This window comes from Megalobrama amblycephala, linkage group LG7 (genome assembly GCF_018812025.1).
Source record: "Megalobrama amblycephala isolate DHTTF-2021 linkage group LG7, ASM1881202v1, whole genome shotgun sequence".
Taxonomy (NCBI): domain Eukaryota; kingdom Metazoa; phylum Chordata; class Actinopteri; order Cypriniformes; family Xenocyprididae; genus Megalobrama; species Megalobrama amblycephala.
The window spans coordinates 23,721,265-23,745,865 of NC_063050.1; the positions used below are offsets into that span (position 1 = coordinate 23,721,265).

The window sequence follows — 24,601 nt, forward strand, 5'->3', positions numbered from 1 at the left end:
TTTAAAAAAATGTGTAAAATTTGCTTGACAGATTTTGACAACTAGTTCAACATTTTTGTATGTAATGACTCAAGCAATGAAATGAGGACTATTAGTTTTATATGGAATGACTATTCAGCATTCACAAGTATAGTTAATTTTGACTGACATGACATAAGCAAATGATAATGTTTTAAAACAGCAGAGAGTTGTATGAAAGCAATTGATGCATGTCCAAAAGCATTTGCAATTTGTTCGAAGGAATGAGAAACTGCTACTATGATGTGCACAAATGACTAAATGTTGTGGAGGTTGAACTAACTGTTGTGCAAATGTAAATAGTGATGTGAGAAATGCACCAAAGCGACTGAGAAAAACTGTATTAGGTTCAATTTATACCTACGCGAATAGGGACTTTTATTTTGAAGAGGGAAACTTTTATTTTAAAGAACATTGACGTCCCTCACTTGCACGACCTTAGCAGTGCTGGTGATAGTGTCAACATGATTTTGGGAATCCATGAAATGCATGACTAAAGATTAACTTTATTAATCAATCTGCCCAAATGACAATAAACAGACGGTTTCAGGAAACTCGGTGAGGTTTGATCTATGCTGTTTTCTATTCCAGATTGCCAGTCAGTTGTCTTGTCTGATTTCTATGGTCGGTCTGAAATGAATTATAAACTGATGTGGATTAACAGCGATCAGCTGAATATACCATGATGGCATTTCTACATTGTCATAAGCTTTTAGAATGTATCATTTTGTTTAATCTCTGTAATTCTGTAGTGGCTAATACCAAATTACCACAATGTTATTATAGCAGGCTCACTAATTGTAACTATTAAAATGTTAGTCAGTTAAAATGACCAAAACTTGAAGTGACCAATCATTTCTCTTTAACCTATGCTGAATAAATTTATCAGTAACGTTAACTACAAACATTTGGTCCCAAACTAGCCTAATGAGTGACAGCTTAATTTAGGCAAAATTTGCGAGTCTGTTGTTTGCCATAATTGCATATTTTATTGTTTGTTTATTGATAAAGAATAATAATAAAATAGTCATACAAATAAGTGTTTTAAACTATTTTCCTTAGAGGTTAAAATAACCAATTTTAACTAACTAAACAACTAACTAACTAACTTTCAATAACCATTTATTTATTATATATATATATATATATATATATATATATATAGCAAACTTAGCAAGTTTCAAGCTCTATTTTGTACATTCTTTATGGAAATTATATTTTGTGTAGTACCATGGTAAATTTAAATGAGGCTGTAATGTTCAGAGGTTTATGCTTGAAAGCTATTCACATAGATATTCTTTGCTGTTTTTACAGAATAAGTTCTACTCAACAGAAAAAGGAAGATGGGTCTGACTAGAGTTTTTCCTATTCTTCATCATGTTGCTGCTCTTTTTCCTTTGTACAGTACAATGGCTTTAAGACATTCTCTTTGTAAGCGTACTGTAAAACTGCACTATGCTTCCCTCTGCACCCTCCAACAGACGAGATCTGTTTCAGCAGAGACTGCCATAAGCCAACACATTTCAGACTTGACTGACAAGGAGAAAAGACTACTGACCAAGCTTTATGATGGACTTATCGGGGGTCAAAGGGCAGCTCTTGCTGAATCTATAACCCTTGTAGAAACCCAGCATCCGAGGAAGAAAGAGTTATCCCAGGTTCTGCTTCAAAGAGTGCTGGCATTCCGTCCGGAGCAGGAGAGACGCAATGGTGGAAAGCCAGTGGCCTTCAGAGTTGGTCAGTAAGGTGATGTGAACTATGGGAGTGAAACTGAACCGTGTTGCTGTTTGCATGAATGCCCTCAATCCTCAATCACCTCTCTGTACATGTGACTTCAGGACTGTCTGGTCCCCCTGGTGCTGGAAAGTCTTCATTCATTGAGGTCATTGGGAAGATGCTGACAGGAAGAGGACATAAAGTGTCCGTTCTGGCTGTGGATCCTTCTTCATGCACAACTGGAGGTGAACAAACGCTCAAATATCTGAAAGACATTTACCTGAAGATGATAGTGCCAATTGTATCTTGCTGCTACAGTACATATATTAGCTTGTTTAATCTGCAAAAAATATGTACTTTTTTATTTTTATTTAAAAAAAAAAAAAAGTCTCTTATGGTCACCAAGGTGGCATTTATTTGATCAAAAATACTGCAGAACAGTTAAAGGGTTAGTTCACCCAAAAATGAAAATTATGTAATTAATGACACCCTCATGTCGTTCCACACCCGTAAGACCTCCGTTCATCTTCGGAACACAGTTTAAGATATTTTAGATTTAGTCCAAGAGCTTTCTGTCCAGACAGTGACGCTGATGATGTGTTATGTAGTGCGCCCGAGCTTCGTTTACAGTCTGAGGGAGACGCACGCTGTATTCAAGCTATTCTACATTGTTTGTATTTTGGTATTGCTATATATAGGTCCCGTTCTTCGTGATCCCATGTTTCAAACTTTAGTTAGTGTGTAACGTTGTTGTTAGAGTATAAATAAAATCTGTAAAATTTTAAAGCTCAAAGTTCAATGCCAAGCGAGATATTATATTTAACAGAAGTCGCCTACATCGAACGGCCAGTTTGGACTACATCCCTCTACTTCCTTCTTTAATGACGTCACTAAAACAGTTTTTTGACTAACCTCCGCCCACAGGAATACACAAGAGTTGCGTTTGTAGAGAGTGTTTGTCGCCATGTCGTCGAAACGCTGTTATTTTCATCCAGCAGTCCAATCACCGGGTCTGATTCCGGCTCAAATTGATAGGGTAAAATTAAAGACATGTTTACAATAACACTGAGCGCATGCATCTCCACGTTATGGTAAGAGGCGTGACCTTTCCGGCCAAGATGCGCTAAACTGCTGTCGAATCACAACACAGGAACCGCTGGCACAATCAGAACTCGTTACGTATTTCTGAAGGAGGGACTTCATAGAACAAGGAAGTCATCAGCCCGTTTTTATGACAGTGGAAACAGCGGTATACAGATAAGTAAATTATATGAAAAATACTGTGTTTTGAAGAAGACAATGCTGAATAAAGTCGTAGTTTTTGTTATTTTTGGACCAAAATGTATTTTAGATGCTTCAAAAACATCTAACTAACCCACTGATGTCACATGGACTACTTTGATGATGTTTTTATTACCTTTCTGGACATGGACAGTATACCGTACATACACTTTCAATGGAGGGACAGAAAGCTCTCGGACTAAATCTAAAATATCTTAAACTGTGTTCCGAAGATGAACGAAGGTCTTGCGGGTTTGGAACGACATGAGGGTGAGTATTTAAAGGTGCTAAAGAGGATGTTTTGTTTTATACATTTTTGCAATATTACTTGAAACTGTCTTTACTAACTGATAAAATACTATTTATTAGGTGCTCTGAAAGTAATAATATTAATATACATCATCTGTGCACGAGGTAGGGCCTTAAAAACATCAGCCAATCATTTACGCGATTGGCCTTTTTGTCAGGAGACAGGAGTAACAACTGCAGATTATGAGTTACCTGCGGTGAGTCCGACATAATAAAGCCACTAACACGACACATCGAATGCCGGTGGTAAACACTCGTGTTCCAATACGAGTGTTCACTAGTTTTGAGAGGCGTTCCTTCGAAGGAGGGGGGTTGTTCTTACGCATGCACTCATTTCAAAAACTCAGTAACAGTCTTTGGTTTCTCAGTCGACGAAAAGATCCTCTTTAGCACCTTTAATGACATAATTTTCATTTTTGGGTGAACTAACCCTTTAAAAAAAAGTAACATTGTGAAACATTATTGCAATTTGAAATGTAAAAAACATTTTTCTGTTTTAATGTATTTTAAAATATAATTTATAAGCAGCCATTAACCCAGTCTTCAATGTCCCATGATCCTTCAGAAATCATTCTAATAGGCTAATTTGGTTAAGAAACATTTCTTAATATTGTTAATGTTAAAAACAATTGTTATTTAATTAATCAATGCATTAAAAGAAGTAAAGTAGAAGTATTAAAATAAAGGAAAAGTATATCTTTTCAAACAAATGTAAATAAAGTATATATAATCAAAAGTTATATAATATAGCCTAAACGTTTAATCGGTAGGTGAATAATGTTTATAAACACATTTTGACACTGAACAGTTAATCTTATAATAAGTTGCTAACCTTTTATGCAGGTTCACTGATGGGAGACAAAACACGAATGACAGAGCTCTCCAGAGACATGAATGCTTACATCCGACCATCTCCCACATCAGGAACTCTCGGTGGTGTTACCAGAACCACCAACGAAGCCATAGTCCTCTGTGAAGGTGCAGGCTATGACATTGTATTAGTGGAAACCGTAGGTAAGCCTTTGTTCCGAGTTTACATATAGTATTTTCAATTTTGAGAAATGCTTATCTTAAAAAAGTTGAAATCTTTACACAGGTGTTGGTCAGTCTGAGTTTGCTGTGGCTGACATGGTGGATATGTTTGTTCTGCTGATCCCACCAGCAGGGGGCGATGAACTACAGGTATACACACTTCCTTTACTTGATCCCTGTTGCCTGGTTCTCAAGCAGGGGGCCGGGGGCCCACTGGGGGCACTCGGCAAACTTCAAGGGGGCTCAAGATGACTTAAATTATTATAGACTTAAAATTTATTTTAATTAGAATTGCAGTCAAAAAGTTGGAGAACCACAGCCATTGAACATGATTTGAATTATCTCAACTGATTGTTTTATATTATAGGCAATTCTTATATTTTCAAGATTTTTTATTTGTAGACATTCTTGCTGAAAGTGTATTCAATTGTATTTTCAAAAAGGGAATCAAAAGAGGAATTATTGAGATGGCTGATTTGGTGGTGGTTACAAAATCAGATGGAGATTTGCTTGTTCCAGCTCGGAAGATACAGGCAGAATACACAAGTGCCCTGAAGTTACTTCGAAAGAAGTCCAAAGTCTGGAAACCGAAGGTTTGTTACTTTATAATCATGCTTTACATTCCTATCTTACACATATACTACAAGAAATCAGTTGTAATTAATTTATTGTAATTAATTATAAGATGACCATCATATCTGCAAGTCTTGATTTTGTTTTTCAGTGTCTACTAGAATAGATTTTCATGCTTGAACGTTCAAAAAACACATTATTTTTCACATATTTTACATTGTTGCAGCACCTCTCTTCCCAGCCTGTCAGCAACTATCTGTTTTGTTGCGGTCTCTTTGAAGACCCTCCTTCTGAAAAATGCAATATGCTCTGATTGGTTGGCCGGACCAGTGTCTTGTGATCGGTCAAACTGCTTAGAGCGTATTTTGGAAATGTCACACCCTTTACCATAACCGTGAGTTTCAACACATAGTAACGCAATTTAACCAGGCCTCACCCCTATTTTTTTTGCATATGCCTTAGGAAGAAATTATTTAAATGAGGAATATGAAGTATATGTTCTCGGAAGAAAACTCAAGACTTTATATTCATTATTCATTTATATTCACAGGGTTAGTTCACCCAAAAATGAACATTCTATCATTAATTACTCACCCTCATGTTGTTCCAAACCTGCAAGATCTTCAGAACACAATTTAAGATATTTTTGATGAAAACCAATCTGGATTTTGATGAAATCCGATCTGACTTCTCCATAGACAGCAATATAATCAACACTTTCAAGGTCCAGAAAGGTACTAAAGACATCAATAAAATAGTCGACGTGATTGCAGTGGTTCAACCTTAAAGGTGCTAAAGAGGATGTTTTGTTTTATACATTTTTGCAATATTACTTGAACTGTCTTTACTAACTGATAAAATACTATTTATTAGGTGCACTGAAAGTAATAATATTAATATACATCATCTGTGCACGAGGTAGGGCCTTAAAAACATCAGCCAATCATTTACGCGATCATCGCGTAAACAGTTGGCCCTCTGGCTTGTCAATCACTGCCATGACGATCCATGTGAGAGACGCGCGGCTGCGCGCTCCAGTAACTTTCCACACTCCACAGGCGCCGCATGCAATGTTTTTGACAGGAGTAACAACTGCAGATTATGAGTCACCTGCGGTGAGTCCGACATAATGAATCCACTAAGTGTGTGCGCGGCTTTAAGTGTAAGGCCGATTATGAATGTAAATTGATACTTATGACTGATCGCGCTCAAACGCGTCCAGTCAGAGCCAGTTGCTTTCAGTCTGTGATTACAGTCGGTGTTCAAATTCCATGTGAAAGTATATAAATCTGCTTCAGGAGCAGGAAACAGCATAGTCAGAATGTTTTAGCAAGTCGTTAAATGTGTGCCCGGCTTAATAACACAGTGAATGCCGGTGGTAAACACTCGTGTTCCGATACTCGTGCACGAGTTTTGGGAGGCGTTCCCTCTAAATGAGCTGTGAAGGAGGGGGGTTGTTCTTACCCATGCGCTCATTTCAAAAACTCAGTCAACAAAAAGAACCTCTTTAGCACCTTTAATTTTATGAAGCGAAGAGAATACTTTTTGTGTGCAAAAACAAAACAAAAATAATGACTTTACGGAACAATTTCCCCTTTTCTGTCTCAATCTCTTACGCTGTTTACGTTCAGCACATCCAGGTTCTACGTCTGATCGCCGGCGCTTTCAGCTTTGACATAAGGAAAAGGAAAAAATAAAACTTTAAAATATATTAAAATAGAATACAGTTTATTTTAAAATGTTATAATATTTCACAATTTTACTGTTTTTACTGTATTAAAATCGAATAAATGCAGATTTGGGTGAGCATAAGAGGCTTCTTTTTAAAAACTTTTAAACTTATTAAAAATCTTACCAACCCCAAACTATTAAATACTAGTGTATATAGCCATGTCTTTATTTGATCATTTTTCCTTCTTCACCTCCCTCCCACATAACAATTACATGCATGATAAATGCATTTTATTTAAATATCTTCATTCTCTGTTCAAAAGAGCTGTCCTGGCCAGTGGAGTAGTCAGTGTTGTTATTTCCCATCATGCTTTGCTCTGAGTTGTCAAGTCTTTCCTCTTTGTCCCCTCACCCCCAGTATTACCACAGGGCACAGAGCCAACATAGGCAGCCCTTTGAATGGCCAAATGCTGCCTCATGCATTTCACTGATTAGAGGCCACCCACATGGATGAGAACCGCTAAAGCCTTTGTCTCCTCTCAGCAGCATGATTTCTGAGCTCCATCCGTGTACTGGAGGATGCAACAGTCATATTGATTATTAGTTCACCCTCCTAAAGACTTTCTATAGGTCCTTTACTGAACCCAAGGATGGAGGAACGTGTGCGCGAACACCCTTTACATTTCTGCATTCTGGCTGCTTATATATAAAGCAAATGCCTGCTTCCATTCTCTTTTACTTTCTTCTTCTGCTTGTTGTTTTTATCTTTCTATTAAGTCTATAGTTATCCACATCTACACCAACACATTTTGTACACTTTCTCTCTTTCTTTTTTTTTTGCCCCCCTCCCTCTCTTTCCCATATGTGGTCAGGTGGTCCGCATATCTTCTCAGACAGGGCAGGGTGTGCCTGAGCTGTGGGATACCATGCTACAGTTCCGGGATGCAATGCTGAGCAGCGGGGAGCTCCGAGCCCGACGGCAAACTCAGCAGAAGGTATGGTTGTGGAATCTGATCCAGGAGAACGCTCTACGCCACTTCCAGCAGCATCCAGCGGTGCGTGCCGAGCTCCCGGAGCTGGAACGAAGGGTCACGTGTGGAGATATCTCACCCGGTCTTGCTGCTGACCTCCTTCTGAAAGTCTTCTCTACCACACCGTGATGGAAGGCCCTTCTATGGGAAACTATGAGCCAAGGCGTATTAGAAAGGGAGTAATTGGAAGATTGAATCTTACAACCTTCGGTTTCTTATTATTGTGCTTGACCTGGTTTAAAAGGATTTTAATAACTGATGACATTTGATAATTATTATAGGTGAGATAACCATTGTTGATTGTCTCTGTATTATCTTGCAAACTTGGTGAAATTGTATCTAAAGAAGAGGAAATTAAATGATTAATAATTGTTACACCCCTATGACCTGAAATCTGTTATTTTTACAGCACTGAACAATAAAAAATTATTTTCTTTTGGCCCATTGGGGACACTGATGAATTTGAAAGTGAATTTTTATTTGACTTGCCTGCACTGATCACATAAAATAAATACATTAGAAAAAATAATAATAATAATTCCTTACATTTATATATATTTATATTTATACCACCACCAATGCTACAAAAATATTTTTCTTAATACTGTAATATGTTATAAAATATATATATATATATATATATATATATATATATATATATATATTACAATATTTTTGCGTTTTTTTTCTTAAACACAGACATTTTAACGAAAACAATTTTTTTTGAATTCTGAAAAGTTATAATATAAACACTTTTGTTGGAAAACAATGGCATTGGTTGAATACATTACTGTTTGGTTAATATTTTTAATATAATTCTCACCATTAAAAATCTATTAAAGCCATCAAGGTAATGTTATCCGGGTCGCATATTTAAATGAGACTTTGCAACAGTCCTGTTCAATAGATCCCAGAAAACAAAATGTTTAAAGTCACTATGAAATCAAAATAGACAATTATTATTTTTATGGAATATTGCAGTATTTATTATGAATGATTAATCAGTGCATATCATTATTATTATTATTATTATTATTATTATTATTTTAATTAATGTGTCCTCATAGTCTTTAAACAAAAAAGATTTTTACTGGCGGGAGGACGGGACAACCTGTCACTCGCATGAGATCACAGCTATAGAAAACCTCAATGATCCAATCAATTCCTGATGTCAAAATCAAGTTTTTTTTTTTTCTTGTTTGAGAAGCTGTTTCACTCAGAGATGAAAAGACTATCACAACTTCCGTTTCAAGCCAATTTTATGTTTGACAATAAGATATATGATGGAGAGTTCTGTTATCTGTTCATGGGAAAAAAGCATGCCCTCGAAAAGACCTTTGACCTTCCCTGCACTATATTGTTTCATATTCATGTATAAAATTTAAATAGAAGCCCTATGTACTGTACAGAGTTGCTATGTAAACTACCAACATTATTTTTATTGTCAAATGTTTCCATGTAAAAAAAAAAAGTAATTCCCCTGTCATTAAAAAAAGTCTGTTTGATGTTCACCTATTAGTCATGGTGCGTTTGTTCCGAATCATCTAGAAGCAGGCCAGAGTTATTTTTACAATTACATTCTCTGCAGGTCAGCTAGTGATATTGCTGATCTTACATCAGAGCTCCAGTACATGAATTTAAATGAGCTCATACAGTAAAATGTTTTCCAGTAGCTGATGTTCTCTCTGGCTGACACTAGATGGACCTGTAGACCTGAAGAGATCTTTGTCCATTATGTAAAGAAGCTCCTCTGCATGCCACTGCTGTTTGTCTCAGCCTACAATAGCGTGTTGTTGGCCTGCCCCTTACAGACTCAAAATATGCTGACTGCGATTCCAGTCTTGTGGATTCCTGTCCTGATGTTGTACCACAACTGAGATTTACAAACTCTTGAGAGAATATGCCATGTAGTAGTTGAACACTGCCATATTGTAACCCGGCATTGTTCTGTTCAGTAAATCCCAAGTTCATGTGACCTCATCTCATCGCTATTGTCCTGCAAGCTGTGCGTGTTTGCGTACAGACACGTTCTGCCTCCTGTGCACATGCTTTCTAGTCATTATGCCTTGTGCTTCTGTCTTATGACTCAGACTGGAATGCTTTGTGAATACTGATGAACTCCAAAGACCTGAGGGCCGCCCTCTCCATCAATCACAAATAAAAGCTCTTGGCCTTTCTCTGTAAGCGGAGATACGTTAGATCTGAGTGTCTGCATTATACACGCAGAGTCCAGAACTGTGGTTTGTCTGGAGGAAACCTTCAGTCTGTGATATCACGTTGCAGCCTAAACAGTGCGTACATACACATTTAACATTTAGACAGATTGGTTTTGTGTGACCACATGCAGAACCCAAAGTTTTTTATATGTGATTGGAGAGTCTGCTTGGAAAAGTTCTCCCTTCTGCACATCTGACATACATACATGCATACACACAGAGCTGGGTAGATTACTTATGAATTGTAATCAGTTACTGATTACAAATTACATGACAAAATTTGTAATCAGTAATATAATCTCTTAGATTACACATTTTTGGTAATGTAATCTGACTACTTTTGGATTACATTTAGATTACTTTTGTGCTAACCCTTATTTGATGTCACATATATTGTAGGATAATCTTGTACTATTTTGACAAATACAAAGAAAAAATATAGTCCAAAAAATATTCTATTCACCAACAAGAGCCTCAATAGAGTCTTTTTAAAGTGCAATGTATGGACAGTTAACACTTCAAAATACTAACACTAATGTACCTGTTAGTGTTTGCTGATAGTAACGCTGAGTAAAACAAAATCACATCTTATGATTTTAAAACATATTTACTTAAAATTAAGTAAACTTAGAAAACAGCAACATTACAAAAGCAAATACTCTTGTTGTTGCTGATTTCTGTGCACGATTCCACACCCCTCCCCCTCACTTTCGAAAAAACTCGAAGAATCACAAACGTATATATATGCGGAAGGTTTATTATGAAAAAAATATAAATGTTAAAAAAAAAAAATGAAAAATTAGGAGAATCAATGAATTGTGAACAACTTACTACCATTTTGTAAATAATATGTAATCATGTAATCCATAAAAAAAGTAACTGCAGTCTGATTACGAGTATTTTAAAAAGTAGTTTACTCTAATTTCAAGTACTTGATTTTTGGAATCTGATTACGTAATCCAGATTACATGTAATCCGTTACTACCCAGCTCTGTATATACACTATATTGCCTCCAAATCATTGAATTCAGGTGTTCCAATCACCTCCATGGCCTCAGGTGTATAAAATGAAGCACCTAGGCATGCAGACTGCTTCTACAAACATTTGTGAAAGAATGGGTCGCTCTCAGGAGCTCAGTGAATTCAAGCGTGGTACCGTGATAGGTTGCCACCTGTGCAATTAGTCCATTCATGAAATTTCCTCACTACTAAATATTCCACAGTCAACTGTTAGTGGTATCATAACAAAGTGGAAGCAATTGGGAACAACAGCAGCTCAGCCACAAAGTGGTAGGCCACGTAAAATCACAGAGCGGGGTCAGCGCATGCTGAGGTACACAGTGCACAGAAGTCACCAACTTTCTTCAAGAGTCAATAGCTACAGACCTCCAAACTTGTGTCCTTCAGATTAGCTCAAGAACAGTGTGTGGAGAGCTGAATGGGTTTCCATGGCCGAGCAGCTGCATCCAAGCCTTACATCACCAAGTGCAATGCAGTGTGTCAGATGCAGTGGTGTAAAGCACGCTGCCACTGGACTCTAGAGCAGTGGAGACGTGTTCACTGGAGTGACATTGCCAGGAGAATGGTACTTGCCTGACTGCATTGTGCCAAGTGTACATTTTGGTGGTACATTATGGTGTGGGGTTGTTTTTCAGAGGTTGGGCTTGGCCCCTTTAGTTCCAGTAAAAGGAACTCTTAATGCTTCAGCATGCCAAGACATTTTGGACAATTTCATGCTCCCAACTTTGTGGGAACAGTTTGGGGATGGCCCCCTCCTGTTCCAAAATGACTGCACCAGTGCACAAAGCAAGGTCCATAAAGACATGGATGAGTGAGTTTGGTGTGGAGGAACTTGACTGGCCTGCACAGAGTCCTGACCTCAACCCAATAGAACACCTTTGGGATGAATTAGAGCGGAGACTGCAAGCCAGGCCTTCCCGCCAACATCGGTGTCTGACCTCACAAATGCGCTTTTAGAAGAATGGTCAAAAATTCCCATAAACACACTCCTAAACCTTGTGGAAAGCCTTCCCAGAAGAGTTGAAGCTGTAATAGCTGCAAAGGGTGGGCCAACTCCATATTAAACCCTACGGATTAAGAATGGGATGTCATTAAAGTTCATGTGCATGTAAAGGCAGGCGTCCCAAAACTTTTGTCAATATAGTGTGTATATATATATATATATATATATATATATATATATATATATATATATATATATATATATATATATATATATGTGTGTGTGTGTGTGTGTGTTAATTGGATCACGTCTTAACTGGTCATACTTTATGACTTCATGAAGTTTTTCAAAAAGCACAAAGCAATTTTTTTCTCTAAAAAATTATAAAAGATTATAATAAACTAATTAAAAAGGTTTTCTTTTCAAGAATTTCATTCTTTTGAAGAGTGTGTTCTTCATTATATCAGAATAGTTGTAAAACAATGACAATTTGGACTTTATGTCGCCTAAAATATCAAAATTTTAAAAATGCTCATGATAATAGAGATGAAAAACCCTGAATTGCAGTTTTAATGTATTTTTGAATAAATTAATAGGGAAAAAATAAATGAGCATCATGTCATAAAGCAACATTTTGCTTGCAATCAGAGTTTTGAAAGCATTCACAGCCAGGCATACTGAGATAATGTTTGCATTCAAATAAAAAAAGAATAACAAACTCAGCAATGGCATGCGCTGCTATATCTGGGCCCCATAAAAGAAATATAACCTTGGCCCACCTAAAAAGCAACAGTTCTTTGTAGTTTTGCTGGTTGCAGTCTCTGTCTGATGTATTTGTGCTATTAGCCTCCCTTACATCCACACGCTCAGCTGGCTGCCTCGCCGTCTCTCTAGTGACTGATGAGAGCGCAAGGCATTTCCTTCAGGGTTGTGAGCTCGGTTTCTGCAAAACGATCCTATGAGTGACAAACTAATGGGACAAGACTGGAAGTGTGGGAGGGGGTAATGCAAACTCCTTTGGCACACTTAGACTAGACCGGCAGTTCTTTCAGCTGCAACTGAAGTGATTTCAGCCCTGTTGCGATAAGCCTTTTGTAATCCCTGTGCCTGCATCTACGAATTACAGTATCATTCTGCAGGGTGTTCTGTACCGTTGCAGAATAAGTATTATTTTACAGCATACCTCAAAGTTATAGTTTACCCCAAAAAAATGTGAATTCCAACCCTGTCAACTTCTGTGGAACACAAAAGAAAATTTTGAAGAATGTTGAAAACTTGCAATGAAAGTCAATGGGGTCTAAAACAACACTGGACCCCACCGACTTTCATGTTATGGACAAAAAACAAAGAAACGCATGCAGGTTTAGAATGACGTGAGCGTGAATAAATGATCACAGAAGTTTCATTTTTGGGTGAAATATCCCTTTAAGACTGTAAGGGGTCAGCTTTATTTTTAAGTATTAATGGAATGGCAAATTAACAATTTAATACTACAGATATTGTTTTGTGTGTGCAAATGGACAGCCCCCTAAGCTACCACTCAGTACTGCTTTTGAAAAGAAAATTTCCGCTTCAAAAATGACAGGAACTCAATTGACCTGTGGTAATATATTTCAGTGAATAATTATTCTTAGCGACTATTGAATGATGGTATCAAATAGAGATGAATTCTTTTGAATAACCTGGTGAAAGCCAGTCTGCCGCCAGTGTTCGCTTAATGAATTCCACCTGGTCTCTGTCCCAAAATCAAGGTTTGATCAGGCCACGGTCCCACTGGTTATACTGTAGCCTACCATTGCCTCCACAATGTTGATGTCAAAATCAAGCTCTTTACATACAAATGTATTTTCTGGCAGTGCCGAGTGGCTTTTTTTCTGCCTACCCTCAAGCGGTAACTCAGCATGGCTTGTGTTCTTGATGGTAATAGAGTGTCTCGAGATGGCAGGCAAACTCTCCTCAGGCCTCTAAACTCAATCCTTTTTAATCCCAGGTCTAATTGCTCGCTTTGCCAGCCAAAGTGAATTCAGCTGCTGGCTGTCTGTGAGACCAACAGTCCCTCTAGAGCACAATGTAATAACATCATAGATTTACAGGAATTTAAAATTTAAACAAAAGACAGGAACATGGCAGCTTGCCTGTCAAAGAGGCCAGCAGCCTTCATACTTATGTTCAGACAAAAGAAAGAGAGATATCAAGAGCCACGTGCCATCCATATCCTGCTTTATCCCTACATTTAAAGTTATAGTGGGTATGGATATGAAAGGAACTGTACTTTCCTTACACCTTTCTTATTGTATATATTAATTTAACAACTGTCACCAGCAGAGGAGGCAATCTTTAGTAGTTTATATTTTTATATCTTATAGTACTTTATATTTGCCTAGTCAGGCTGGCACAACACTCTGCTGTTGTGCGGTTGAGTTCACTAAAATATTGAGTCCACTGAAAACAAAACTTTTCATTTTACATGCTATTTTCCCGATAGAATTTCGTTCTTGAGTTTTTAAAGGGTTAGTTCACCCAAAAATGAAAATTCTGTCATTAATTACTCAACCTCATGTCGTTCCACACCTGTAAGACCTTCATTAATCTTCGGAACACAAATTAAGATATTTTAGTTGAAATCCGATGGCTCCGTGAGGCCTGCATAGGGAGCAATAACACTTCCTCTCTCAAGATCCATTAATGTACTAAAAACATATTTAAATCAGTTCATGTGAGTACAGTGGTTCAATATTAATAGTATAAAGCGACAAGAATATTTTTGAAAAAAAAAAATAATAATAATGACTTATTTAGTGATGGCCGATTTCAAAACAATGCTTCAGGAAACTTCGGAGCACAAATGAATCAGCATATCAAATCATGATTCAGATCGCGCATCAAACTGCCAACGGCTGAAATCACGTGACTTTGGCGCTCCGAACAGCAGATTCGATACACTGATTCATTTGTGCTCCGCAGCTTCATGAAGCAGTGTTTTGAAATCGTCCATCACTAAATAAGTCGTTATTTTGTTTTGTTTTTTGGCGCTCCAAAAATATTCTCGTCGCTTTATAATATTAATATTGAACCACTGTACTCACATGAACCGATTTAAATATGTTTTTAGTACATTAATGGATCTTGAGAGATGAAATATCATTGCTCCCTATGCAGGCCTCACGGAGCCATCAGATTTCAAATAAAATATCTTAATTTGTGTTCCGAAGATGAAAGAAGGTCTACGGGTGCGTAAGGGCATGTAAGTAATAAATGACAGAATTTTCATTTTTGGGTGAACTAACCCTTTAAGTTTGTTTTACAATAAATTACATTCAGTACTCAAACGTAAATTATGAGTCGCTTTCAGTGTGTTTTTAACTGAAGTTATTATTTGAAAAGATTGGATCGGCTCAAACAAACGGTTGGTTCACGAATCACGTTACCAAAGCAGACCAATCAATCAGCCACACCTGGAGATTAATTAATTAAAACACTCGCACGACCAGCCGGTGACGTAGCCAAAGTATTTCCCAATTTCACAAGCTTTACATACTTTTGTTAAAAGCAGATTGCCTCTTTCTCATACTGACTTTGTCCCCTTTCATCTTCTCAAGACTTTCAGAAAAAATGTTGTCAAATCTTGTCGTGTCACAGACGTTGAACCCCACAAGAGATAGAGAAATTGCGTTATACTGACAATTAACTGTGCGCAGAATAATCTGGTATTTTGTACGCGGACAGCTCTTATGTTTCCTTCCACAGCTCTCTTCGATGAAACAGATTGTCCCTTTCTTCGATGGGGGCGATGCAAGCGACCTTATTGTGTGTACAATCACGGCAAAGACGATACATCTGGCGTGATGACTACAACAGGTATGATTCATGTTTTAAATTAATTTCTGGATGCGTTTAAATCATAGCGATAACACTAGCGATGATGTTTCAATCGGATCTTTGAATATGTGCGACTGGATCACAAAGTTTGATTCAAACTGAATCGTTGCGTTGTTGACTCGAGAACCGTTTGAAATTGAAACCGATGAATCTCCGATTCGCGCAGTTTTGACTCATAATGGGGCGAAAAGTTACTAATAGAATAGCTGAAATGTTACTTGATGACGGTCAACATGCTCGGGAATCAAAGTTGGTTTTTAAATAATTGTTATAGTTGTAACTGCCTGAGAATATCTGAATCATTTGAACCGGTTCTTAAACTTCAAAAGAACCGATACACAGAAATGAATGGGATTAATTAGGCCTATTATGCTGATCTACTGAGGTCTATCCTGCATATTCACAGCTGGTTCTCACTTGTTTATTTTATTAAGATGACATTTTCTCCTTTGTTTTCCCTCTCATTAAAATGGGTTTCGTACCTTAATTTCCCAAACGTGTGCTCAGATTCTGAATTTATGGCAGAGCTGAAAAACATCTGTATAACAGTTGTGCTCTTGTGTTTTTGTCCTCTGCTTCACATTTATATCTCGCAGATCCCGAAGTGATTCCTGCCAATGGAGCTTCTCACACCACTGAGGACAATTGTCTTGAGGAACTGGAGAGGATCAACAAAGAAATCGAGGCAGTAAGGAGTGAGGTGGAAAAAGAACAAAAAAGACTGTCACAGTATCAGACATCGCAGTCCCTCACGCAAGCAGATAATGCAGGTCTTTGCTCTGAGAAATATTTGAGAACCACCAACAGTCAGGCTAAAGACCAGAATGGAAACAATTTGAAATACAAAAAGCCTGTTTCTTCAAACAGTGGTTGTAAGTATGTGGTTGATCGCGCCAGACCCAAGACTGATTTGGAATATGACCCTTGTTCCAATTTCTCTGCAGACTTGCTATCCAGCAGCTCAGTAGAATGCAAGTTAAAGTCAACTGATAAAGTGGATATTGAACATGGCCTGAAGAATGACCGAACTGGAAAAAATATTCAGCATCTGTCTTCTCATTTTGATGACTCTGACGATGAAGGTACCTTGGTCATTGACATTCCACCTTCAGCAAGTGATCAAGGAAAACGTAGGGCCAAAGAGAAAGGCAAGAGTACAATGATTAAACCACTGCGTTCACCTGAGGGGACCTGTGCAGTTAATAATGATCCTCTTGCAAATGACCAAACAAAACCCAGGCAGCACAAAGAAAAGGTTTCTTCCGATGGACCTCCAAGTCATAGAATTGAACATATTGTGAGTGACCAGGAGAAAGAAAGGATCTCAGCAAAACCTGTGATAACACAGGAACAAGAGTCTTCTGAAGGGGAACTTGTCATTGATGTTTCACCTTTCGAAGATGAACATAAGCTTTGTGAAACTATATCTAAGGAACTACTTGACTTACCCAAATTATGTCCTATTAGTGATGCCCCAGCTGATGATGGTAAAGAGGCTAATGAAGAGCCCTTAAATAAACCTCTATCAATTGCAAAGCACTCTGTAAAAGAAACCAAACTTTTTCTGGAGGGTCTAAAAGAAGAACCTGTGACTAAACCAGTTAACTCTACAAATCTCAAAATGGAAGTGTTTGTTTCACAAGAGGAGAATGTCCTGGATGACATTTCCACATGTTTAGACAATCTGAGAAGTGAGAGTGAGAGGATCAAATGCATTCAAGATGTTAAGATGCTTCCAGTTTGTTCTGTTTATGGAAATGAAGATATTTACTCACTATCTCCTGCGAGTGTAATACAAAATGCAACTTTTAGGGCAGAACCACAAATTGACTGTATCTCAAGTTATACTCAAAAGTCAAAAATTGTATCTTCTACGACCATCTCCCAAGAGCAAGCACATCAGCGATACTTCCCCATGGTCTCATCTCGGTCCTTTCCTTCGTCCTTTCATAAAGTAGAAGAGCATGGATGTAGTCCACACTCTCAAAGCCTGGTTGAAACATCTTGGCCATCTATTCAAAAAAGTCCAGACCAACCATTTGCTCAGAACATACCTGCCTATGTTTCAGAGATTGACACCAGAACTTTTTCAGCACCATCGACTAGTCAACTCAACCTAAAAACAACTGTGGACTTTGAAAAATTACCTACATCAGATGCATCATTTCCTGTTCCCTGTGACCTACCTGTTCTTCCACAGACCTTTGCATCTGCAGCGATGACAGGAAGTAATAATGAAGCCATTGTAGTTGACTCTAGTTCTGATGAGGAGCTCAGGTATTCAGACCTAGATCTTTCAGAAACTGACCCAATGGAAGAGTGCTACAGAATCTTCATGGAAGCCAACCAAAATGAAGCTCCTGTCGTTCAATGTGATGCACCTGTAAGTAAATTCATCCATTTTGTAATATTGTATTTAGATCTGCTGGTAAGTGACCATATACATTAGTTTAAAAGTTTGGGATCAGAACAAAGTCTTGTATGCTTAGCAAGGCTGCGTGTGTTTGATCAAAAATAGTTAAAAAAAACTGTAATATTATGAAATATTACAATTTTAAAAAAACAACAGGTTTCTATTTTAATATTTCAAAATGTAATTTATTCCTTGAATGGCAATGCTGAATTTTTAGCATCATTACTCCAGTCTTCAGTGTCACATGATCCTTCAGAAATCATTTTAATGTGCTGATTTGGTGCTCAAGAAACATTTATCTTGTTGAATTTTTTTTTATTTATTTTTTTTTTTTTTTTATATAAAGTTCAAAAGAACAGCATTTATTTCAAATGTAAATCTTATGTAATGTTGTTTATGTCAGTTTTGCTATATTTAATGCATCCTTGCTGAATAAAAGTATTAATTTCTTTAAAAAAAAGAAAAAAGAAAAAATTGTACTCACCCCAAACTTGAGCGTTATTGTACACACCGGCCCGGTTTCACAGACAGGGCTTAACCTAAGCCAGGATTAGGCCTTAGTTTAATTAGGGTATTTAAGTAGCTTTTATAAATGTACCCTAGAATAACACATTACTGGTGTACATCTTGTGACAAAACAATGGCTCTGACATATTTTAAAATATGTCAGTGCAAGTTACTTTCAGTTCAAACAGCTCAAACATGCATTTTAGTCCAGGACTATCTTAAGCCTTGTCTGTGAAATCGGGGACCATGCTTTTTTTTTTTTTTTTTTTTTAAGGAAGAAGTATTAGAGAGCCAAGAAATTGAGATGAAGTCCAATCCAACAGCTGTGCTGAAGAAAAGGGTGGCACATGTGGCAAAGTTTGAGGTATGAGATGATTCATCCATATGTATATATGTGACCCTGGACCACAAAACCAGTCATAAGGGTACATTTTTTTTTTTTTTTTTTTAAATTGAGATTTGATCTCATCACTTATTCATCACGAAAGCTGAATAAATAAGCTTTCCACTGATGTATGATTTGATAGGAGAATATTTGGTCGCGATACAATTATTTGAAAATCTGGAATCTGAGGGTGCAAAAAAATTGCCTTTAAAGTTGTCCAAATTAAGTCCTTAGCAATGCATATCCACTCACAAAAATATATTTTTGGTAGGAAACTTACAAATTATCTTCATGGAACATAATCTTTACTTAGTATCATAATGATTTTTGGCATAAAAGAAAAATCGATAATTTTGACCCATACAATGTATTGTTGACTATTGCTACAAATATACCCGTGTGACTTAGGACTGGTTTTGTGGTCCAGGGTCACGTATTGTATTCTTTTGAAAACATTTACTTCATTTTTAATGAATATTCTATTAGTATTTATTTGGTCTCCAAAGTATTTCCAAACCAGTGTTGTTTTTTTTGTTGTTTTTTGTTTTGTTGAACAAATAGACAGTTTGAATTTAGAGGTGTTTTTGACTTCAGCAATCCTCTTTATTCAACAGCCAGCAAGTAAAAGCAAAGCACAGATTATTGTCCCTCTTCGAGAGGGTGGCTCCCAGTTGACCGTTCCCTCCAGAACTCAATTATGCCAAAGAAGAGCAGCCATTTTGACTACTGCTGTAAAAGGGTGTCAGTCAAGTAGTGCTCCAAAAAAAGTTTATATACCAAATGTCATTCATTCAAGTACAGTGCAAAACCGTAAGCATCATGCTCATGTTTAAGATTGGTTACTTATATTTTAGGGCATTTTCATTCTCTTCTGTTTTTTTTTATTTTTATTTTTTTTATATAGCCTGTCTTGGTATCATTCCGGTTGGTGCTACTGTACAGCTGGGGACAAATCTGCACCTTATTGTACCTGAAGGAAATTGTGCTTTACCTCTGACACTGATTCCAACCACAGTGTCCGTCCAACGGCCACCTCAGCCTTCTCCATGTGTTCAGATTTCACAAACTCCACATCCTCCACAACCAGCAAACTACACACCAGCTAAGGTTTACTTTGCTCTTTACTCTACTTGTCTGCCGGTGTCTTTTTTTTTTCTTCTATTGGGTGTTTTTGTAGTCTATTTGTGGTGTTAAAGTTGGCATGCAATGATATTTCAAGTATTTTCTAAATTGATGTTATTGATCTTATTAATCTACAGTCAAAATATCATAATACAGAGGAAAAGATCTGTTTTATTGCAACTTTAAGTTGAAGTGATGGGTAATTTCATGAATTGTGTAGGCAATGGGTGTCAAAAGAAAGGCAAAAGTACATCATGAGGTTGGGACAAAGGTACCACATGATGTTCGCCAACGTTATGTGAACCTTTTTGTGGAGGAATTCCTGAAATCATCTGTGACGGTACAAGATGCTTTTGAGAAGGTCTGTGTTTGAGAGATCCAAAAATTTACACTTATTTAATTCTCTGATTGTAATGTGTGTCTTTCCCCACACATCTGTTTGAATGCTCTAGGCTCTGGCAGAAGAAAAAAATGTTTATGACCGCAGTATCAATAAGCTCAAGTATCTAAGCATAGCTGTCAATGCACTTAAGAGACTTAAAAACCAAAACGTCTTGCCTGCCAAAGGTAGGTTTAGTATATTTATGCATGATGTGCTTTTGTTCAAAATCCTGCAGCCACTTTTGTTTACTGCACTGTACACTCCTATCAGGTCACCCTCCTTATATGTACTTACAGCTCCCAGTGAGAGAGATCAGCATGTGTCTAGAGGCAATGTACCACTAAATACTCAAGCACTTCAGGGACTCGGTAAGAGCTGGCTCTTGTTTCAGGGTCAAACTAGAGTTTTCACCTCTGTCGCCATAATTATTTTATTTATGTATTTATTTTTTTTTTTTTTTTTTTTTTTTTTTTAAATGCACAGTAGGCAGTACTCTCACTTCATACTGTAACATATATTATACAGTATGTAATAGTAATTAACTACATTTTTACAGTTTCTAAATCTAGGCAAAAAACAGAGTAGTAGTAGATGTAAATATAAATATATAGGCCCAGTGTTGATAAATATTATATTTCATATATAAGGGTAAGATGTCAGTAGGGTAAGATTTTTAAAAATGTTTTCAATAGAAGTCCCTTATTTACACACATGCTATATTTATTTGTTCAAAAATACCATAAAAAAGAGGAATATTGAGAAATATTTCTATTTTTAAAATGCATTTTCCATGAAACTAAGCAGCCATTACTCTGGTCTTCAGTTTCACATAATTTTTTTCTAATATGCTGACTGGTTGTCAGTTGACCCTTTTCTTATTATTATCAGTGTTAGATGCTTTTTATGCAACTCAGGATTCTTTGAATAGAATGTTTGAAAGAACAACATGTAAAAGTCTTTACTGTCACTTGTGATCAATTTAATGCATCCTTGCTATCGTTCAAATGCATTCATTGCTATTAATTTCTTTCAAAAAATATATTATCCCCCAATTTCACAGACAAAGCTTAAGCTAGTCTAAGACTAGCATGTTTGAGCTGTTTTACCTAAAATCAATCTTAAAATATGTCCGTGCCATTGTTCTGTCTCAAGATGCACACCAGTAATGTTTTTTTTCTAGAGTACGTTTATAAAAGCTACTTAAATGTCCCTAATCCTGGTTTAGTCTAAGCCCTGTCTGTGAAACCGGGCCATTATGTATGTGCCCAACATATAGGTGTCATTTCAGATGTAGTTATTTTGATTATACGTACATATAAGCATCTTGTTTTACTGATGCAGGTGATTTGACACTTTATGAGCAGCTGAAGGAACATGTTCTGTCTGAGGACATGTTGCGAGTAAACAACTTCCCCCGTAAACATCAGGGTAAAGCTGACTATGCCATCCAGTATGGAGATACCAAGAAGGGCATAAGCGACCGTGAGTTCGTTCATAAGTTTCCAGTTCAAGTCACCGTAGGACTTTATTTTACTGTTATAATTGTTTAATTGCAACTCATTGCAAACAATATTTAATATATAGATGAAGCTATTAGGATTTGAAGCCTTTTAAATAATTAGGAACACAATGGTAACAGCTTTAAAGAGAATCTGCTGTCGATGTGGAGCGACGTTCTCTGTTGACAAAAGTGGAAAGCACACCCGCAGAGAGGAGTGTAACTACCATTATGGAAAAGTCATAGAAAATCGAGGTAAGAATGGCTTAGAATGTCTCTATTTTTTTTTTTTTTTTCTTTCTATCAAGAACTATTATTTACTCTGTATGTTTTCTCTCATAGTGCCGGGAGGTGTTGAGACGCGCTACAGTTGTTGTGAGAATGCAGTTGGATCACCTGGATGCCAAGTGTTCAATGTATTATTATTCATGTTGAAATTATACTCGTATACTTGTGTTTTGTTAGAGGGGCTGAAAACATTTCACCTGATTTTTCAATGGCGATGTTATAGTTTTTCACAAAGCCATTAACTTAATTTTTTTCAGTGACTAAAGTTGAGACTTCCAATGTATGTTTACAGCTTCATGTCCATGATGCAGTAAGTCTTCAGGGCTTTGTGAGCAGTCTTCCTCAATCTTCGGTTGGCAAAAAATGTCCAGGAGTCTTTGCTGTTGACACACAAACAGTAAGGGTTATGTATTAATCTTAATTAAAATAAAACTAAATAAAAAAAGAATATAGGGGTACATTTAATGTGACCTTTTATTAAATTGAATTTGTGTGTTTTACCAGTGCTATACGACTCAAGGTCTGGAACTAGCAAGAGTGACTGTAGTCAACAGCAGTTTGCAAGTCATCTTTGACTCCTTTGTCAAGCCTGGTAATGATGTCATTGACTATAACACCAGGTGGGATGTTAAATGTCAATTCGTTTCAGTGGAGCGAACTGTGATAAATGTTGTAAATCATAACTTTTTATCCTGCTCAGGTTCTCAGGCATCAGTGAGGATGATGTGAAGGGTACCAGCTCTTCTTTGCGTGATGTACAAGCAGTGCTTTTGAGCTTTATTAATGCGGACACGATTCTGATCGGCCATGGCTTGGAGAATGACTTGGCTGCTCTCAAAGTGAGTTCTAACGCCATGCTCTCAAGATTTTTGGGCAGTTTGTATCTGGAATTACTATGTAACCTTTCACCATTATGAGCTAGGCATTGGCTTTATCCTGAAGTTTGCAGTTTTCATTTGGCAGCTCTTAAGAGTTACATATTGGTTGTTCTGCCATCTTCAGATTATTCACAACAATGTGATTGACACGTCAGTGGTGTTTCCCCATCGTCTGGGTCTGCCACACAAAAGAGAACTTAACAGTCTGACTGCAGACTACCTCCGGAGAATTATCCAAGAGAGTGGTATGTTGGCCTGTTAAACAAATTTGTAAGCAATGACCATGATCAAACCTGGCTGAATCAGAAACCGTAGCTTTTTACTGGACACCAGGTGTATTTTGTTTCATGGCACATTATCCATACACTCAGAAGTAGGGAATAGGGTACACAGGGATCATTCAGATGTGTTGATAACTCTTCCATGAAATTGCTTTCGGGGAAGTAATTGAGTCCGTACTGAATGGAAATGTCTATTGAGCACTTCTACAAACATGACTTGCATACAATTCAACAGAACATGCTTTCTTCTTAAAAAAAAAAAAAAAAGAAAACACAAAAAATGAATTTCTCATTTGCCACAGTGGTGGGTCATGACACACGCGAGGATGCCACTGCATGCATGGAGCTCATGCTTTGGAGGGTGAAAGAAGACTCCAAAGTGAAAAGATGGTGACTTTTAATAAAGTTTATTCATTTTTCTTTGTCCATTGAGGCCATGCGCCAGTGTATTTGGTGCTTTTGCTTGCATATAAACCTGTGTGGAGTGTTGGGTATTTACTGATTATTTTTGTTTAATTATTATAAATGGGTAAATGATACATTTGTATTTGGCCATAAAATGTTTTTCTTTAGTTTCACAGTATTAATTGTGTATTTGTAACAATTAATAGGCAAATTGATTATTTATTTATTTTTGTGGGCTTATAATGCACTGTGGGAGTACTGTAAACCTTTGAAATCTGGAAAGAGAGAATAAAATTAAAGGCATTGACAAGAAATAAAATGGCATTGTTTGATTTTTCTTTAATTATATATCCTGAAGTGTTGATTGGCATCCAGGTGTTTGTGTAATCTGTCATTTCCCCCCATTTGAGCCAATAAGAGTCTGCTGCTTATCAGCACCACATGCATCAAATCTAGTTAATCAGATAATGAGAAGGTAAATGAGTCAGGAAGTCTTTAAAAGCTTTTAAAAGAAAGATGTGGAAGTTTAATTTCAGCGTTTAAATAGTTTATTCTAACCAAGCTTAATATGTGGAGAATATCAATAAGCCATTTATTGTGGGTTTTTTTTCCCCCCTTCATTCTGTGGGATGGGAAACATTAGCACTTTTGAAACATAGCTGCCCTGTTTCAGCATTTGGACCGGCCCAATGTAACAATGGTTGTGCATTTGGGGAAGGGAGTATCTGTTTGTACAGCCAATAGCAGGCAGGT

General features: G+C 37.0%; 2 protein-coding genes across 2 annotated transcripts; both read left to right on the forward strand.

Moving 5' to 3' along the window:
• Positions 1-419: 419 nt before the first annotated feature.
• Positions 420-8,092, forward strand: mmaa (metabolism of cobalamin associated A). Its single transcript, XM_048196657.1, has 7 exons — positions 420-576; positions 1,333-1,755; positions 1,857-1,979; positions 4,168-4,338; positions 4,421-4,506; positions 4,800-4,949; positions 7,473-8,092. The coding sequence occupies exons 2-7, from the start codon at positions 1,362-1,364 to the stop codon at positions 7,758-7,760; spliced, it is 1,212 nt and encodes a 403-aa protein (XP_048052614.1). The 5' UTR covers positions 420-576; positions 1,333-1,361; the 3' UTR covers positions 7,761-8,092.
• Positions 8,093-15,181: 7,089 nt separating this feature from the next.
• Positions 15,182-24,156, forward strand: zgc:152968 (uncharacterized protein LOC564848 homolog). Its single transcript, XM_048196658.1, has 16 exons — positions 15,182-15,668; positions 16,286-18,072; positions 18,884-18,973; positions 19,609-19,804; positions 19,899-20,101; positions 20,337-20,477; positions 20,569-20,683; positions 20,795-20,866; positions 21,840-21,980; positions 22,138-22,251; positions 22,339-22,412; positions 22,577-22,681; positions 22,789-22,904; positions 22,985-23,123; positions 23,287-23,407; positions 23,746-24,156. Exons 1-16 carry the CDS (start codon positions 15,542-15,544, stop codon positions 23,835-23,837), a joined length of 3,633 nt encoding a protein of 1,210 aa, XP_048052615.1. The 5' UTR covers positions 15,182-15,541; the 3' UTR covers positions 23,838-24,156.
• The last annotated feature ends 445 nt before the right edge of the window (positions 24,157-24,601 follow it).

What these genes read in the sequence shown, in the direction of transcription:
- mmaa (XM_048196657.1), top strand. Translation starts at nt 1,362, where the DNA reads ATGGGTCTGACTAGAGTTTTTCCTATTCTTCATCATGTTGCTGCTCTT. An exon ending in GCCAGTGGCCTTCAGAGTTG is followed by an intron (nt 1,756 to 1,856) that starts GTCAGTAAGGTG and finishes ATGTGACTTCAG; the next exon opens with GACTGTCTGGTCCCCCTGGT. An exon ending in CAGGGGGCGATGAACTACAG is followed by an intron (nt 4,507 to 4,799) that starts GTATACACACTT and finishes ATTTTCAAAAAG; the next exon opens with GGAATCAAAAGAGGAATTAT.
- zgc:152968 (XM_048196658.1), top strand. Translation starts at nt 15,542, where the DNA reads ATGTTTCCTTCCACAGCTCTCTTCGATGAAACAGATTGTCCCTTTCTT. An exon ending in TCGTTCAATGTGATGCACCT is followed by an intron (nt 18,073 to 18,883) that starts GTAAGTAAATTC and finishes TTTTTTTTTAAG; the next exon opens with GAAGAAGTATTAGAGAGCCA. An exon ending in TACAAGATGCTTTTGAGAAG is followed by an intron (nt 20,478 to 20,568) that starts GTCTGTGTTTGA and finishes TGAATGCTCTAG; the next exon opens with GCTCTGGCAGAAGAAAAAAA.